General features: G+C 40.5%; 1 protein-coding gene across 2 annotated transcripts in view; it reads right to left on the reverse strand.

Moving 5' to 3' along the window:
• Nucleotides 1-1,471: 1,471 nt before the first annotated feature.
• Nucleotides 1,472-19,069, reverse strand: part of igf1rb (insulin-like growth factor 1b receptor) — a 56,728-nt gene continuing 39,130 nt past the window's right edge. Inside the window, exons 7-22 of one of the 2 annotated variants that reach the window (XM_074667233.1) lie at nt 17,817-18,025; nt 17,447-17,573; nt 14,601-14,833; nt 13,936-14,103; nt 13,626-13,833; nt 12,882-13,186; nt 12,545-12,678; nt 11,256-11,415; nt 11,019-11,118; nt 10,326-10,396; nt 10,013-10,242; nt 9,797-9,904; nt 9,186-9,348; nt 8,550-8,679; nt 8,305-8,439; nt 1,472-7,175 (exon numbers count right to left, since the gene is read on the reverse strand). In XM_074667233.1, coding sequence (XP_074523334.1) covers nt 6,659-7,175; nt 8,305-8,439; nt 8,550-8,679; nt 9,186-9,348; nt 9,797-9,904; nt 10,013-10,242; nt 10,326-10,396; nt 11,019-11,118; nt 11,256-11,415; nt 12,545-12,678; nt 12,882-13,186; nt 13,626-13,833; nt 13,936-14,103; nt 14,601-14,833; nt 17,447-17,573; nt 17,817-18,025 — 2,998 coding nt within the window. In that variant the 3' untranslated portion in view covers nt 1,472-6,658. The remainder of the gene's footprint in view (nt 7,176-8,304; nt 8,440-8,549; nt 8,680-9,185; nt 9,349-9,796; nt 9,905-10,012; nt 10,243-10,325; nt 10,397-11,018; nt 11,119-11,255; nt 11,416-12,544; nt 12,679-12,881; nt 13,187-13,625; nt 13,834-13,935; nt 14,104-14,600; nt 14,834-17,446; nt 17,574-17,816; nt 18,026-19,069) is intronic. The other variant, XM_074667234.1, reaches the window with a different exon arrangement.

Below are 19,069 nucleotides of genomic sequence, written 5' to 3' on the forward strand. Positions count from 1 at the left end.
AGTGAAAGGGCACTGGGGACATGGCAAAATAGCACATTTTAAAATTCTTAAATGGTATTTTAAAAAAACTTTTTTAAGTTTTATGAGTTATATCCTTGTGTTTTTAACAGATAATTAGTAAAATTTCACTAAAATAAAAAGTTTTATTATTATTATTATTATTATTTTCAGAAAATACAGCTTTAGGCTGGGGACGCAAAAGGTACTGCATTTAAAGAATGACCCATCTATATTCTGGTTGGATGTTTAGGTGTGAGATACAGTCTTTGGGTGTGACTCAAAAGAGCCAGAAATAACATTGTGTGATAGAAATTAAAAAACACCAGGCCATTAAAATGATATGTGTTCGAATACAAACGTAAACAGACACATCCATTCAGACATAGAGGAAAAACAAACCTTAGCGTTTACAATGTACATGGCTTAACAAGCGTATTTGTCATTAAAAAAAGAAGAAAACCATCCAGAATTCTAAAGTACTTTAATTAACCTTCTTTCTCAGTGAGTTCCTTACACTTCACCATTAATTTATTTAATTTCAAATCAAATTTAAATTTTTATTCCTAAATTTAAGCCAGCACAGTGGAAATCTCTGAGAGGTCACAAATAAATCAAAATAACATGTGACCACTTCTCTATTCTATCATTAGAGATATCATTTTTATTCAAAACGTTTCACTTTCTGGTGGATGAACTGTTACAGGAAATAAAAACATATTCTGGTAATCAGTAATATACTATCAATTTAGGGTGGCGGTTGTGAACATCTTATCCTTGCTCTCATTTACTGGGCTCGTTATATTTAGGTGTTTATTCTGCATTTGCATTTTCAATTGGACTCTTGTATTTTGAATCTCCACTCTGACACTTTGGATTATTTAACAGAAACTTGTTCCGTATTTTGTATCTTTGTTCCTTACCTAAAAACCTTTTGGATTTTAACTCTACTAACTTTCGTATTTTGTATTTAGTAGTCAGATAACACGTCTGCCTCTCTCCTTTGATGAAATAACTGATCTTATGTTATCTAACACTGAGTGGTGGTCTAATAAGTTGTATTGCACTGTTGTATGAATTTTTTGGATGAGTTTTGAAAACAAACAAACAAAAAATAATAATAATAAAAAATAATTAATCAATAAATAAATAAATATAAAAAATAATTGAGTTAGTTTTGTATTATTGTTATTATTGTTTCAAGAAAAAATAATTTGAATTTAAATGTTTGAATCTCAAAAATACATTACAATCACTGAAACAAGCCATCACAGTAATATATGGATGCATATCTCTTGTATTGTTTTTTTTTTTTTGTCAAAATATGCAACTTTTATATACAAAGTCCTGACCTATATCTGTAGCCCTCTACGTACCTACAGATATGGTCATTCATCATTCTGTTTTATATTCACCTGTCTGATTTTTTTGTGGTACAAATGATGCACACGTTCACACAGACAAAACAGTTTGCATACATTTTTATTCATCTTAAATCTTGTGTAGAAAAGAAGAATCAGAGAAACAGACATTCTCTTTTCCTTCAGCCAATACTTTTTCCCAGTACTCAGAATATATTGATAATCAGGAAAAATTCTTACAACAGCATGTACAAAAGAAGCAAAATGAAGCCTCGGTCTAAGAGATCATTTCAATAGAAACTTAAAAGTTGGAAGGCTATGAATAATTTACACACATCAAACAAGGTAACAAATTGGCCATCAACGTAACAAAAAGGAAGAAATAATAAACAAAAACAGAGATTTGTTCGATTTTATGTCCGCTCTGTGAGGTGTTCCAGTGGTAAAAGTGAGGCGAAAGTCAAACCACAAACCCTGAAACACACATCCTGATCGGCCTCGAACTACACACCTGCTCTGACCACAAGGAGGGGAGGACCATTTCATTATCACCTGCTTGTGAGCAATTGATCAAAGAGGGGTTTCTAATCAGATTAGCTTTCTTGCACAATGCACTGCGATCATTTTCAGTGAGCTGAATATTTTAAGAGTTGATAAAAAGTTATATATATGTTGTTGTCTCAAACTGGACAAACAGATCACCAGAAAACAAACAAAAACATGTTTTTGCGGCTATAAGCTGCGGGTAAAGGTCTTTATGCTGTCATGTATTCATCAGCTTGGTAAACATAACAGTTTCTGTTAGCATTCTGCATCACTAAGCTACACAACATGGAGGATATCGTGACACTGGATCCTGTTCTGCAATCCAGGCAACAACAGCACAGAGGGCAACTGTAAGCTGAAAAATTATCTTAAACCACTGGCTGATTTAATAATGGCAACAATCAAAAGTTGGGGTTTTCTCCTCATCTATGCTTATGTTTATTCCTGCTGCAAGCGGCTGATCAGAATCCACTGTCACTGAGGCGTTACTGATGAATCAGAAGGGCTATTTACAGAGCTGTTAATATGTCATCTAAAAAAGATAAAATACTTTTAATCGTTATTTTTTGTCAGCTTTCTCAAAGCTTTAGTTGGTAATCAGCATGTGATGTATAGTGAGCAGCTGGTTCTGCACATTTGAATCTCTTTAAGGTGAGACAATTGGATCCAGCTCACCCAGTCAAAACTCTAACCTACATGAATAATAATAGTAGTCCTATCCTTATCCCCTCTTTGACCCTTTTAACACCAGACAAAAATAAAGAAATTACAGCAGAGTTTTTGTATCAAGTAAGGTGATATGTGTGAAGGAGTAAATACATAAATGAGCATTAGTTATTTCTATCTCATTAAATCTAAGTTTTCTTTTAAAGCCGTTATTTTCAGACTGTTTTTCTCCCTGAAATAAATCTAGCAAATAACGGCTAATAATATAGTCTACATAATCATTATCGCTATACATAGACATATTGTAATAACCTCTTATGAATAAAAACTAATTTTTCTTTCGGTAAGAAAAACAGAAGGTGAAATGACATTCATCTACATTTATGATGACTGGAGAACACAGTTTATTACCGTAAACCTTTGTTAACTCAACTGAAGGACAAGATTCCCATCGAGGGTTAATGAGGAGTTCTGAAGTGAAAATCTTTTGTGAGTGTAATATTGTTTAAAAAACAGCTCTGGATTTGCCAAGATAACTTTGTACTATTTTCAGTAAATGTGCATTTTAAAGTGATGTTGATGCTCAAGAGGCACAAACTGCAGCTACACTAACAGATCAGCACAGAGGCAGCAGGAGCAGGAGGAGCAGGAGAAGCTAGGAGCCACAAAGGCCTGGATGTTTTTTTGTTTTTGCCAAGAAGACAGGAGTCTTCTCTATCAGGTGGATGAGATTTTCCCCGTTTTATCATGTTGTGTCCCCCTCCTCCCTCCAGGATGGCTCAGTTTGTGGTCTGAATTTGGCCGTATTAACAGCACTCAGTGAGATCGTCTGTACATCCGGACAACAGAGATGAGATGCTTTGTGTTTTTCTGTACATGTAAATAGATTGAAATAAAAAAAAAAGAACAAAAACAAACAGTGAGGTAGATGGATGGTTGAAGGGAAAACAAAACCTTCCCCCGAAATAGCAAAAGAACATTAAAGAGTCAGAGGGAATACAAAAGTGAGGGGGATTTGTACAGTGATTTACACTTCACAAAATAAAACAACATAAATAATGAGGGAATATCCAGGCAGGACACTGAAACGTTTCTGAGGTGAATGAGCCTTTAGTATCTGGTCCTTATAGTCCTCTGTGATTGTACTTGTCTTCATATTTTTGTGTTTGTCTTCAGAAAACCTTAAAACAGCCTGTCTAATGCTCAGATGTTCAGGTATTCTCCAGGTACAATAATCCTCAGATCAGCTGTGTCTCTCTGAGTTAAAGAAAAACATATTCAAAGAAAGAGGAAAGCCTTTATCGGCATCTACTTCTTTAAGTGTCACTCTCACTTGTGAAATGTTATTTTTCCAGAGGAAAACCTCTCACTCCTGTAAGATAACTCCACTATGTTCTCAACACTATTCATCTTCAGCAATCATCAACGTAAAGGATAAATATTGTGAATTATTCCAGCAGCATCCGGATAAAAGGAAAGGTTAAAGAGGGGTATTGGTTGGCAGAAGTAAAGTAATCCCACAGCTGGAGGTTTACCTTTGTTTTCAGATATATATTTGACCAAACAAAAAAAAGTTTGTTGCTACATTTAATAAATTCTATTTGCACTATTTTGTACTGTGAACCCAGTGTCATAATACAGTTCATTCATACAGGAGCCTGAAAGGAACAAAAGATGTTAAAAAGTTATGAGATGAGCCAAAAGGGACTGAGCTTGTTTTACTTCTTTACAGAAAAATTTCCCATGAACTCTGGACTTTGTTTCCTTTAAGTTTATTTTTGAGCACTTGCGTGCGTTTCTTTCAAGGGAGGACAGCAAATGGAGAAGGAAACCGTGTAGAGATGGCAGGGAGTGACACATAAAACAGATAAGACTCAACAGCGTCAGCTAAACCCATCACTTCAACATTTACAGCATTTTGTTTCACGTCTTTTTTCTCATTAAATACAAACTGACTCACAGTAAAATCAGTTTATTAATCCACTTTTGGCCTCAGGTGTAAATGATTTACCTCCGTGCTCAAGTTTGCTAATGCTAACAGTCAGTCAGCTTCTTCCTCAAGTGTGGTAAGACCCCAAAAAGATGAAGTTGAGTCTAACTAAGAAAATTTTGAGAATATTAGGAACATAAAAAAAAGACAGTTTTGATGCAATAAGTTTTTATAATTCATTTTATCAGCCCACATAGGCATAATGAAGTCTTTTTGCTCATTAACTGTATTTGCTTTCTATATCTCTTGTCCTTATCTCTTTATTTGTTGATGTATACAATTATATTTTGGCTCATCCAATAACTTTTTGCCAAATTTTGTACATCCTCAGGGTGCAGGGAACATCCAGAGAAGGAACTTTTTTGTTTTGAAGAAAAAAATCAAACCATCTGAAAGAAAATGAAATGATCCGATTCAGAGGGACATAGAATCAGACAGGGGTTAAAACACACACAGACACATGCGTATCAGGCTGGATGTATCTGACACATATGACAGCACAAAATCAAAAGGGAAGAAAAAAAAACGAACCAAAAGGAAAGTAGAAAAGGATTTAACTTTTCTCTTTGACCTGAGATTTAGTCGGGCCTCAGCTGTGATGCCTGACCTCAAACCTCTGAGTTCAAACGCTCAGAGGAGAGAGGTGGAGGCGTCCCGAGACAACGCGAGAGCCTGGATGGTTCCCATGAAACCATCACTGTCCTCCAGTCAGTCGTGAGGAGAAGTTAGCGGTGTTTCGAACACAAGGCAAACTGTCGTACCTTTACGGGAACACAGAAATGAAACCAGCTCAGAGACGTTTTACACAGTAACAAACATTAAAAAAAAATGGACTGTAGTGGAAACGTTCGTAGATCTGACCTGAAGGAGTTTTTTTTCTCTTTTTATATATAGATATTAACTATTTTACAACCACAAGAGAAATAAGGAATAGCAGCTTCTTTCTGTACATGATGAATGTCTCCAACCGTATAAAAGTTAGAAAAGTGACACAAACAACTGGTGCGTACGTAAATGCTCTGCCCACCTAGAGATGTCATAAATGTGGAGACTAATGACTAGTCTACAAAAATACCTGTTTACAACAACAAGGACGCCTCCTGATGGAGAGGCCTTACAGATATAGTGTTCATATTTGTTTTCTTCTGTATGCTCTTCCCTCTGCAGTCCTTACTTCAATAATTTTTTTTTTTTTGCTTCTTCATAGACTGGATTTGGCGTTAAAACCGTAACAGAACAGCACTTTGTGAGAGGATGTGGCTCAACTTCAGATAAACTGATGTAATCAAGGTCCATGACGAGAACAGAAGCTGGAGATATCAAAAAGCGAAAGAGGAGCAGTGTAACTCTGTGGAGGGACCTTAAAATCCCTTTGATCACAGATTTCGTTAAATGGCGTAGAAACGAGGTGCTTCCATCTTTAATCCGGTGTGTTGTGGCGTTATAGGGTAAGACTGCAAGAGAGAGAATTTCTTTTTAAAAAAAGTACAATTTTGGCAACAAATTTGGCAGATTTAACTCATCTCCCTGTTATTTCTTGCAGCTGATCCACCGTTACACCCACCCTGCAAAGCAACAACACTACTTAACAACCAGAAGAAACCCCTCTGAAGTGCTTTTTACTTTAGATATGCTTAACAATTTCAACTTAATGCCCGCTCTAAAGCGACCAAAATGGTGTTTGTTAATAAAGGCCGACACATTTTGTTTTCCCCATTGGAAATACATGTATAAAAAGTAACAAATAACAAATTTATAAAATAAGTTCAGCCATAAAGAGAGAAAGTGAGAGATCTCCCACAAATTCTTTTTTCTTTCCTTTATCGTTCTTCTAGTGTTCCCACTCAGCAGCAAAGGCAACGTCCCATCTGACAGCCAGCTGGTAGAAACCAAAACTAGAACCATGTGAAGGAAGTGTGTGAAGGTACAGCAGAACATGGACTTAGTGACAGTTTTTTCCCTCTTCCTGTGAGTCTTTCCTCCTCACTGAGTGGACACATCCAGCTGCTTGAAATGGATTTGCTCTATGTGATTTAAAAAAGAAGATCCCACACCCTGAGGCAGGTGGGTGTGCAGTCCGCCGGGTGTCTCTGTCCAATCAGCAGGCAGAGGACTGCGGGAGAGGCATGGTGCGTTCGTTTTTGCGGCCCCCGTTCATGTGCGCGTACGGCGGCAGCTCATCAAGAGACGGCCGTCCAGGGGCTGTCCCAATCCCCGATGCCGCTGCAAGACCAGCCCCAGAAAGCCCATTGGCTGCCTGTTGGCCGGATGGCTGCTTGTCCATGACAGCGGCTGACGTGCAGGGAGAGGAGGGAGAGCTGGGAGCTAGCGATGGGGCAGGAGGAGCCTCAGAGCCCGGTGTGGGCGGGGTCTGTTGTGGGACTGTGGATTGCTGCAGCTGTGATGAAGAAGAGGGATCCAGAGGAACCCCATCGATGTTGTCCATCTTTTCCAGGTGGAGCTGAGGAGCGTCAGGTGGCTTGTTGTCAGCGCTGTAGAAGAAACTCGCGTCCCTGAAAGAAGGCTCCAGCTCGTCTTTTATGCTGCTGATGATCTCCACAAAGGAGGGGCGCATCTTGGGATTGTACTGCCAACACATTCGCATCAGCTCAAACCTAACCACACACACACACACACACACACACACACACACACACACACACACACACAGATACACACAGAGAGACACACACAGGTTAGCTCAGGATCATGTTTTCCTGTAGTATTGGCTCCATCCTGAGGAACTGTACCTTCCTACTGACAAGCCAATATTTACTTTTGCCAAATGTTTGCTCTCTGTTTCTAAAACTGCCGTGTGTTGGCCCCTGACTCCTTGTTGATGAAGCACAGAGCTGAAGCTGCTCTCACCTGGTTCCCACAGCCGACAGGGAGCTTGACATCAAGCCTACATCTGATTGGCTGACACATTATGATGAGAGCATCAACAAAATAGTAAAATGATTGATATTATTTAGGATTTTAATCAAGAAGTGGATTGGTTAAGTTCACCTTCTCACTCCTTGTTACCTTTAGGTCTCTATCTCTTATTTAGCATCCTACTTAACACAGCACGGTGTTTATTTTGTAAATCATGGTCCCTCTTGGTCCTATCATCCCAGATGATAAAAAATCAGGGTCACTTTGGCAGAGGAACTTTGTGACTGACAAATTACTCTCACAGTGACCTGGAAAAGAACTTGGTCAAGGATTTCTAGCTTTGTATTTTGTGAATTCAGAGAGGAATTTGCTAAACAAGCTAATGCTACAAGTATCTAGTCTAGTTATTCTGGGTTTGATGGAATATTAGTATTTTCCTACCACCTGCTCCTCTCTTGATCTACTCTCGTCACTTATTACACCCCCAAAACAACACAAGTAACAAAAAACAGACTAAAAGTTGAAGTCTAAACTCTGCCGTGTTTCTTGTTTTCTTGTAAGTGGCTGAAGTTTTCATGTGATACTCAGATTTTAAGAGCTCACACCAAGAGGGCTGTTTTTTTCTTTCTTTTTTTGCACAACAACACAAAACAAGCCGCTGTGGGGAACACACAGTCCCACAGAAACAAACAGATTAGCTGTAGATGAAATCAGCACTGTGGTATGGGAATCCCATCGACCACAGGCTGAAAGACTGAAATGCAGCTTCACTGTTTACACGAATGAACGGCAGTAACACAGGTCTTTACAAGCAGTGCAGAGAAAACATGCTGGAAAATTGTGATGAAAATTATGTTTGTGTCTTACAGCATGTCCGGGCAGTTCTGTGGTTTCTCCAGCAGGCCTCCCTCCATCACAAAGCGGAGCACCTGCTCATTGGACAGACCCTGGTAAGGCTGCTCTGCCAGAGTGGCTATCTCCCACAGCACAACCCCAAACGACCTGCACAGAGGAGGGAGGGAGGTTAAATGAGTGTGTTTCAGTTTCATAACATACCCGAAGAGTGCTAATGAAGATGAAGCCAGTGTGTGTGTTTGTGTATATCTGCTCACCAGACGTCAGAGTTGGTGGTGAAGACTCCGTCCTTCAGCGACTCTGGTGACATCCAGCGAACAGGGAGCAAACCTTTTCCACCTTTGCGGTAGTAATCTGTCTCATAGATGTCTCTGGTCATTCCAAAATCTACACACAGAGACACACACAGGATAGATTAGGATCAGAAAGGGGTAAACCAGGGAGAAAGTTAAACAAAAAGAAAAAAAACCCAACAGATTTTGATGTAGAAGGCTGCAAAACAGCTGAATTAGAAGTAGGGTGTAAAAGTGGATATGCTTCTTGCCTTTGTTTCACTTATTGTGTTTCTCCACAAGAGGGCGCTTTTTACTGAGATCACATGCCTGGATATTATGACCATAAAATCCTTGCAGGTTACAACATGTTTTGGTCGCAGACCTTAAACTGGTGATTTTATTAGTCTTGAATATTTTAAATGCAATAAGGAAAAATAACCTTATTTCCATAAAGAGGTTATGAACACATGTTGAGAGAAACACACATCCACCCCAGAGATTTCCTCTACTGGCAGCAATTAAACCTCACCATTTTCCTCTTATTTGCAAGCCCTCAACTCCCTAACACATCTGCTCCCGGGCTAGCATTGACCTCTGACCTCCTTCAAGGTTGTTTACCTCCTATCTTCACAGTGAAGTCCTCTGCCACCATGCAGTTCCTGGCTGCCAGGTCTCTGTGGACAAACTTATTGGCGTTGAGGTAAGCCATGCCGTCAGCAATCTGCCCGGCCATCTGAAGCATCTTCTTTAGAGGAGGGAGAGACAGACTCGACCACTGCTGCTGGAGACGCACAGAAGAGACAGAGTAAGACTTTGGAGGAATATGTCATCAGAATATATATTTAATGCATTTTATTTTTTGTTTATTTTTAATCATAAAGTTGTAAAAACAGGCTTTGCAGCAGCTTAGGGCAGTAAGCACATATTGATGTCTTTATATTGCTACACAGACAATTAAACACAGACCGCTGATTCTTGTTACATTTATCACTTCACATCGACTGACAACAATTTTTATGGATTCAGGGCCTTTAACATCAGCAAAATGAAGTCATACACTTGTAATGCCATTTGACCATTAATTCATTTTTAAGACCTGAAGGACTCGTTTGACAGAGAACAGCTCATTTTAATTAAAGCTGAAAAACTTTGCTAATGTAGTGATCCGTGTTAACAGACAGAATCTGGTAAAATAAAGGAGCTGTTGCAGGTTACAGGTGAGCTGGTACCTCTTTAGGTCGGAGAGAACGTAGGTAACTCTTCAGGTCTCCTCGTGTCATCAGCTCCATGATGACCAGAGTGGGCTGACCCTGAGACACCACTCCCAGGAGACGAACCTGCACCAAACACAGCACCACATCATCATCATCACTATGGCATGAAAGTTGAGCTCTTACTGCTCTGAATGATTTTCTGTGTGTGTGTGTTTATATGTGTGTACACACCACATGGTGACAGTTGAACTCCTTCATAACAGACGCTTCATTGAGAAACTCTATTCTCTCCCTCATACTGGCCGACTCGTTGACAGTCTTAATGGCGACACGGGTTTCTGGTTCATCTTTGACCACGCCCTTCGCCAGGCCCTCGTACACCATGCCGAAGGACCCCTGACCAAGCTCACGACTCAGAGTAATCTTCTCCCGTGCCACCTCCCACTCATCAGGGACGTACACTGCAGAAGAAGTAAATGAATGAGTAAAACTCCATCAATGTTTGACGTCACAAGAGTAAAAGTGTTTATCACGTGACACTTACTTTCTGCGGCACTGAAGTACTCAGGGTTCACAGAGGCGTATAGTACTCCATTTCCAAGGCGGTCGCTGTTTCTGACCGAACAAAAACAAAAGAGTGTTTACAGTCATACAAACACGTGCACACATACCTCCACAGCCACACACGTGTAGGCATTTCTTTGGGATATGCATGGTGTATAATCAACACATCACAGTCCTGGACTCCAAAAGATATGGCCAAACACAAAAATGAAACAGCTGTCCTGGAAAATCTACTGACGTTCAAGCATTTCAAAAACACTTGTTTCAAATTAAGAGAAAACTGATTTTTTGTCTTCATAATCTACAGTATGGGAGAGTCTTTCATTCTTTTACATATCCATTCCTTTGTCACAGGATATAAATTAACCATGAAAACAAAGATGTTGGTTATGTAACCCAAATATATCAAATTAAAACCAACAATGACACAAGGGCAAAGAGATAAACGAAACAGTGCAAATTCCTTGTCCTTTGTGTCACTGTGTTTATGGACTACAGCTGATAATGGTCTTTACCCTTGGTTTGTCTGACTAAGTGAGGAGGGGATGTTTCTGTGACTGCACTGTCTATTAGCTCAGAGATTTCTGTGGCTATCTGTGTTATAAAGTATTTTCATCATACATTAAACAAATACTGTAAACAGACATGTAGCAGCACCATGAAGAACACAAACCTTTTTCTGCTGAGAACCACCAGCATCGCCGTCAAAATGCAGATCAAGAAGACGATAGAGAGGGGAACAAAGATCATGGCGTAGAGGACGTTTTCATATCCTGTTGGATCAAAGTCTTAAATTAATAAATTATTATTTAAAAAAGATTTGTCAGGATGTGAAAAGATGTATCAGAAAATAGAAGTCAGATTTAAAGGAGCGCTGCGGCTTGGTGAGGTGTGTTGGTGTGTTTCTTACGTTCAGCCACATAGAGATCCAGAGGTTGCGTCCAGGAGCCGTTTCCTGCCAGTGACGTTGCTCTCACTCTGACTGAGTAGTTTCCTGGACTGAGGTTTGACAGACGAACTCCTCGCTGGGCCTGATACATCTGACCAGAGACACACTCGTGCTTCTCCGTCTGACAGAAACACACAGAAGGTAACGTCATAATCTAAATATTACTGTGTAAAGTAAGCTGCAAATAAATGACCTTTTTCCTTTTGTAGCTGTGTTTACCTGTTTCCTCAGACCACCCCTTTAATACGAAACATTAACTTAAAAACATTTTTTTTTTAAAGTATGTACTACAAAATCATTTGTTAAAGCTGGTTGCATCTTTTAGTCTTTGAGTGTGTTTTATTGCATTTATGTAGGGAGCTACCGGTATATGAGCTTGAAAAAAGTTTAAACCTCATACAAAATGCTTGGGGGGTTTATTATAGAGATAGACCAATATAAATTTTTTTTTGGCTGATACCAATACAGATTATTTGCAGTCAAGGAGGCCGAAAACCGATATTTAAAGCCGATATTAATTTACAGTCAAAGTGAAAATATTGGTGTCAAAATTTTGAACAACACTTAAATTCATTCAAATACCGTCAAGCATGAGTTTATTCAAGAGCTCCCATGCTCAGCAACATTTTTTATTAAAGTTTAATGAAAACTTAAAAAATTAAATAACTGAAGTTTTCTACAGTAAATAAAGTTTTCCAAAATTTCAATGTAACTGCAATAACTGTAATAACTGAACCTCTGATTGGCTGTTTCCCATGCAATGGCTCTGCTTGTAACCAATCAGATGGTACTGTGGGTGGGACGGTGCTGGGGACTGAGAAGTGACTGCAGACAGTAGAGCAGCTGCATCAGAGCAACAACAACGCAGTTGTAAATTTGTTTCTTATTGGCCGTCAGATAAGAAAAAAAAGGTTGATGCCGCTATGCCTCAAAATGCCAAATATCGGCCCCAATAATCGGCCTGGCAGATAATCGATCTATCCCTAGTTTATAACTTGTCAGATAATCTCAATGTGCCCCATTCAAACTGTGGCATAACTACAGATTGTCCATGATGCAGAAAGAGCTTATCAGAAAAATAAAACTGATCAAATAAAAATCAAAAACGAATAAGTTTTCTTGATGGAAAATGACAGATACTGAGTAGAATACTCTGGTACATCCAACCTGATTAAACTTTCAGAGTGGAAAGAGTTAATAGTATCATAAAGGCCATATTGATTTCCCTCTCTTAAAGTAGCTGGTCTCACCTCAGCACCCAGTTTAAACTTGATCTCATACATGAGGATGAGTCCGTTGGGGTGATGTGGCTCGGACCAGCGTAGAAACACCCAGTCCTCGTGGCCCTCCCAGGTCACCGGGCCGGGGATGTCGTCAGCTTTTTCTGTGGAAGCACAGAGCAGTCAGCTCAACATGGGTTTTTTTGCCTGGGTTCTTTTTTATCACATCTTGAGCATGTAGTAAATCTTAGCACTCAGCAGAAGCCCTAAGCTGTCCAGTGGAAACACAGAGCTGGAAGGCTTCAGTAAAAATACAACAGTGCTGTTCAAATGTCTTAATGAGCATGTAGTAAAAATCTGCTCTTACCTGCAGGCTTGGTCCTAGAGAAGACAAACTCAGCAGCGCTGCAGCGTTGGACCTGTCGATTACAGGCGTGGATGTCGATGCGGTAAACCGTAAAAGGCTGAAGGCCGGTGATCTGCAGCTCCCGCTCTGTCACAGCTTGCTCCACGAACTCAAACTCTCTTTCCGCTGGCTCTGAGTCAAAGTTACTGCTGTTACCAGCAGCTTGGTGAGGAGGAACTGTGCTGGTGTTTGTGTGCAGGCGATTGCGGCGGGGATGGGTGGCGTTAGCTATACCAAAGAGATCTCTGCGGCGGCGATCTGGAGGCCTAGAGGCGTGCACAACAAGAGAGGGGGAACAATTCATCAAGGGAAGCGATAACAGAGATTTAAACTTTAGTTAATGTATTTTTCCTCTCCAAATAAAACCTTTCAGTCTCTCTAGGGGTGGTCTAGACTATTTGGGAATCATTCCTCACTCAAACTCCAGAGTGTTAAGGACTTCAATTTGAGAACTTTGGACTTTTAGACTTTAAGGCAGAATGATGACTACCTTAAACAGAAGCCTAAGGAGCAGCTCCTCATGTGAACACTTATTGAAGGGATCTTAGGCGGTATCTATTCAGTCATCATCACTTTTCCTTGTTCAATGATTTCAAAGTAAGTTGAAAAACTAGCCTCGGGTGGCGCAAAAACTGCGCATCGGTGCACGAAGTAACCTCCACAAAGATTACTGATGTTTGGATAAAGTATTGGTGACACGCTTACCTTGGTGTAAAAATAGAGTTGTGCAGGAAGTTTTCAAAGACTTTTCGGTATGACGCGTCAGCAGCTTCAGCCTCCAGGTCCTCCACTGATTTTGGACAGGGGCAACAGGGGCCTTTATCTGCTCCGTCTGGATCTGGTTTTGTAGGCTTGGTGTCCTCTTCTTGGTCTCCCACACCGATGGCAGCGATTCTGATGGGGATCTTCAGCTCTGGAGAGAAAGTAAAGGATTTATTTCATGACTTTGTCAATAGCCAGCAGTGAAGCCACATTCATCAGGTGTTTGTGTGCTTCTGAACGTGTGTGTTTGTACCTTTAGAGCAGTAGTTGTGCTGATACAGCTCTCTGTCTTCAGCCTGTTGCTGCCATCGGACCAGGTAGTAAGTCTGGTTTCCATTTGGGGAGATGGGGGGAGACCAACGCACCACCAGCTGTGTTGAGGAATTGGAGTACGCTCGCACATCCTGAGGCATTGAGGGCGCTGCAAGAGAGACAAAAAAAGCTCTCAGTCACTTTGTGCCTGCTTTATAATGAAAACCTGCTTTCTAAGAAGGGTAGAAATGTTTCCTACAAGCGGAGGTTCTTTGTCCATCGCTGCAGATGTTTTTCTCTGACATAATATTGCTGCTATGAATTTACAGTGCAGCTGCATTTATGTCGAAGCAGTCTTACATCTAATTACTCTAAAGTTTTTGGAAATCAGCTCTTCCTCCATCTGTCTGACTTGCAGCTGTGTTTACTAAAAGTCTTCCTCTCCGTCTCCTTACAGCATGCTTGGATTGAATCCAGAAATGCTATCATGCCAATGAGCATAAATTCAAACACAGCAGCTGGCCAGATTTTTGTATGTTCAGGTAAAATTCAAGCCTCATATCACAGAACAATGAAGTGTTAGTGATTTACAGCAGTATCATTCACCGTCTCACAGTGACATCTTTAGATACACCACCTTCAGTCTTTAATCCTGAAGTGACTTACCGGAGGGGCTGGTGCGGATGTAGACCACCTTGCTCTTGGCACCCTTGTGTTTGTCCTCCACCATGAGTGTGATGGCCTTCACAAACACTGCATACTGAGTCCAAGGCTTCAAGCCGGACAGCAGGACTCCAGGGTCTGAGTCCTTGTCTGGACTCAGCTCCACATCCACCATGGTCCAGCTGTTTGAACCACATCCATCCTGACCCTCGAATTCTGTGATGTTCTGAAATGGCCTAGAAGGACATTTAAAGTTGAAGGTTAACAACGAATAAGGAGCCTGTGAACATAAAGCATGGTAAATTGTTGAACCATTGTAAATGCAATGACTAATGCATCACAGAACAGAAATTTAAAGCAGAGCTTAAAAATACACCAGGCTGCCACAGTTTTGTTTTTGGATGCAAAAAATGTGAAGGTTTTCCGGCCTCCACGATCCAAACGGATTTGACGTCAGGCTGATGCAGCTTTTCATCACATCACAGAGTAAAGTGACCACTGGCTGTGTTTGCGTGTGACCTGACTGTAAACAATCATGTGACAATCCTGTGGAGTCACTGTGGGTGCTGTTGTACTGTGATTCACATTATACTGGGACCCATCTTGACTGAACAAACTTTTGTTTGGAAAACAAAGTGGTGACAGTGGAGGGTGGTGACGTACAGACAGAGACAACATTATAACTAGGGCTGATTCAATATGTTTTTCTTGTGATTTGATACAATTATGATTTTTGGGGTGCTGATTCGATTTAAATTGCAATTCTTCGATGTTTACGATTTTTGCAATTTTTTGTTTCTTTTTTAACCCCAGACCATGGGAAAAAGTTAACTGATGATGATATTGTCTACAGGCTATAAAGGGAATGCACATGATGTCACAGCAAGTGGCAGCGCTGCCGTTACGCCCACTGAGTGGCAGTGTTGGCTTAAATACCGCCTAAACTCTAAAACAAAATCAAAAAATTGGGAGGAGCTGTTGCACGATTGATTAAAGGAACATGTTTGAAAAGAATTCAGAGCGATCTTTTAACAGGCTACTAAATGACAAAGAGAAGAAAAACTGATGGATCCCAGCAATTCTAAGAAATTAGGGGTGCACCAATCACAACTTTCTGGCCGATCACCAATCTTTAAAAAGCCTGACCTGCTGACACCGATTTGGGCCAATACCAATTTTTATTTTTTCATTTTTTAGAACTGACAGCATATACCTTCAATGTTCCAATTGTATTATATTGAAAATCATTGAACAATACCTGTGAAACAATAAAATCTTTATGTTTTAACTTCAACAACCAACAAAGTTTCCTGAGTTTTAATAATCCAGGCAACGAAAGCTGGATTTGCAGTTCCCATTTTGTGTCAGTTAAAGTTAATTTATGCTGTATTTTGGGGTTGAATTGCTCCTTAAATTACAAAATCTCTAAATGTTATCATTTTTCATTCATCATATTTTTCAAAACTGACACATTTTTGTCTTTGTGTGACTATGAATGTTGCGCTCAGCATGATTCAACTAACTTAAACTGAGGCTAACCCAGTTTTCCAAATGAGGGGGAACTCCAGCACGAGCAGCTGTACTTAAATACCATCATGGGGACTATACATCTATCAATAATACAGTCAATGCTTTATTCTAAAAGTACAAATAGATAATACGTGTATTTACTTGGGTCAATCCACTGTATTTTGTAAATTGAATCATTTAGAGGCTTTTGAAGCTTTCAGGCTTTACACTGTGTGTTTTTCTGGCGCTGAAATCAGGTACAAATAAATATCAGGAGATGATTTCTGGCTACATGTTGATGTTCGTGGACCTCTGGTTCTTTGGTAGCTTTAACAAATCAATGTCCAAAGTCCAACTCTCCTTAATTTCATGTCATATTCCACATTTTGACTGGTTACGCCGTGTTTACTGCCGTTCTCGATGCTAAGTGGGGTTTGTTTTGCCACTCAGTGCACCTGAAGTGGGTGCGTCCCAGAGGGGAAGTGATGTAAACGCATACCCTCTATATCAGGAGCCATGTTGTCTCATAAAATGCTCATCACGTTTGTCAGAGAGAAACATTTCAGCCTCTGCTGGAGGAAAGTGGTAACTTTTTTCCAATCAGGTTCTTAAACAAAGAATGAAATGAAGACTTTGAAAAAAAAGTAGATAAATGTTTTTTGACAAAGAATCCCAATTTTGATATTGACAAACAAAAAATCCTGATAAATCAAATTTCAATTTTTTCTCCCACCCTTAATTATAATGTGATGTTTGGGTGTGTTTTGGATTTAGATGTGAAACAATAGCTACAGCTTGAAGATTTGACACAACTATCTGAGCTGAATACAAAGTTCAGGTTTACAACCTGTGACTTAAACTAAATCTGCAACTAAACCTGCAAATGGTAAGCTTCACAACTCTTTCATCTGCAGTCACCAGCTTTAGTCCATCAGAAGTTTAAGCAGCACTTTTAATCCTCACATCTTGTTGCACCCTATCTTTTGGTAATGGTTTGATGGCACTTGACCTGGAAAAGCCTCTCCTTTTTATAGAGTAGGTCCACAGAGAGTGTTACTCCTCTGTGATGTTAACATAATGAACAAGGTGTTTTCATAATCCCATCTGTGAGTGGCAATGTAAAGAGGGCTGACGCACTTAGTATTCCCATGGAATAAGTGGATAGAAAAGAACATCAAAGCATGTTTTTCTTTCTTTTCCTCATTTGCAATACATTTTTAAAGAAACTGGTCCACAGTTGATGGGTCTATTTGAGATAAGGAGAGTTCCACCTCTGATTTATGCTCTGATCAGTTGCTTCAGCTTGTTGGAGAAAGCAGATAATGACTCTGGAAACTTACGCCTCCTTGTAGTAAACAATAAAGCTGATGAGGTCTCTGTAGTCACGGGGACGGTAACGCTGCCAGGTCAGCTTGATCCTTGTGCTGCTGGTGCTGTTAGACGTAAACTTGAGGATAGCACTTTCACCTGGAGAGGCAGGGATGAGGGAGAAAAGGGAGAGAAAAATCAAACAACCAGTGTGTGTTTTAATTAAAACTTTCAGTGTTTAGTCTCGATAGCAGAGCAGGAGTGCTGACGTGAAGTGCAAACAGCAGCAGACATGGCGGACGTGTTTGCTTGCTGGTAAACTCGAGCAGCTCTCCTGCATGTAACTGGACTTAGCAATTTAAATTTTTGTGGTTTTCAGACCGATGCTCATGTGACCCTTACAGCTGGCTCTGTCGCCGTTGTTTCGGAAATCGCTGTCTTCAAAGCGGCCCGGGATGCCTGTCTTCTCCCACATCTTGCGGATCTCGGACATGCAGAGTTTGGGGTTGGCTCGGAAGAACAGCTTCCCCGCCTTGATGGTGAGGTTGTGCTGCTTCCAGTCCCAGAGATACTGGAGCTGCTGGTTGTCAAATGCAGAGAAGGCGTACATGCTGGAGGACAGAAGGGAGAAAGGATGAAAGGGAGAAAGTCAACAGTGTGAGACTTGATTCAACACTGTATTCTCCTTTTGTGCTTCTTTACTGTGTGTTCAGAGTTTCTATGAGCTGAAGGCCAACATCCCAAGAAACAATGACTTATTTTCAGTGCCTAGCGGGAAACTGCACAATGAGGTGTCGAAGAAAGAGGGTACACATCGACTTCTTTTTTCTAAGCGGAAGCTATTCTAGTCTTACAAAAGGTAGCAGCAGAGTGCTCCTTAATGACCCAGTTAGACAGAAGGGGGACTGGATCACACAGAGGGGATAAAATGACCTGGGGAATCAGATTATGCAGGGAGTGATTTTAGAGGAGAGAGGAGGTGCAGTTTCTGTGAGTCATTGGGTAACACCCAGACATTCAGGAATGAGTGTAATGTGGGACTTGGGACAGAGAGATTCCTGTGAACTCAAGGAGAAACAGACTGAGGTGGGAGTGAAGGCCTCTCCATGACCCAGAGAGAGGCTTTTCATGGACTCTGTCAAAGTTATGCTGCATCAAGGTCTTACAAAGAGAGTTCAGAAAGAGAGCGTGAAGGTTTGTTTTTGACAGTACCGCAGCAGAAACAAAACAATACGCCTGCCGACATAACATGCTGCACAGTCCTCACAGTCAAAACATCTTTTCCACTACTTTCCGCCAGTCTCAAATTTCAGTGACCTCCACGACTCAGTGTGTAACAGGAAAACATATTTTTAACCAAGAATACACCAATCCAGTCACTACAAGGTTTATATTCATTCACTGCCATAAAATACCACAGGCAAATCCCCTCCAGGTTAACATATTTCAAGAAAACATCAATCTTGAAATCAGTTTGAGCTACAAGCTGTTGGGCCACATGCCTCAGTGGCTTAAGTTTTTGTTTGGTTCAAGATGACCTGACACTCCTCTGCTCAAAAAGACACAGACTCTGTCTAGTGCATGAATAAGGAGAAAGAGACCCCAGAACTGGAGGAGATCTGGTCTGTGTGTTGTCATGATCCGATCCTCAGCTA

The sequence above is a fragment of the Halichoeres trimaculatus genome, unplaced genomic scaffold (assembly GCF_033239565.1).
Source record: "Halichoeres trimaculatus isolate MK-OKI-2021-1 unplaced genomic scaffold, fHalTri1.1 fHalTri1_scaffold_3, whole genome shotgun sequence".
NCBI lineage: Eukaryota > Metazoa > Chordata > Actinopteri > Labriformes > Labridae > Halichoeres > Halichoeres trimaculatus.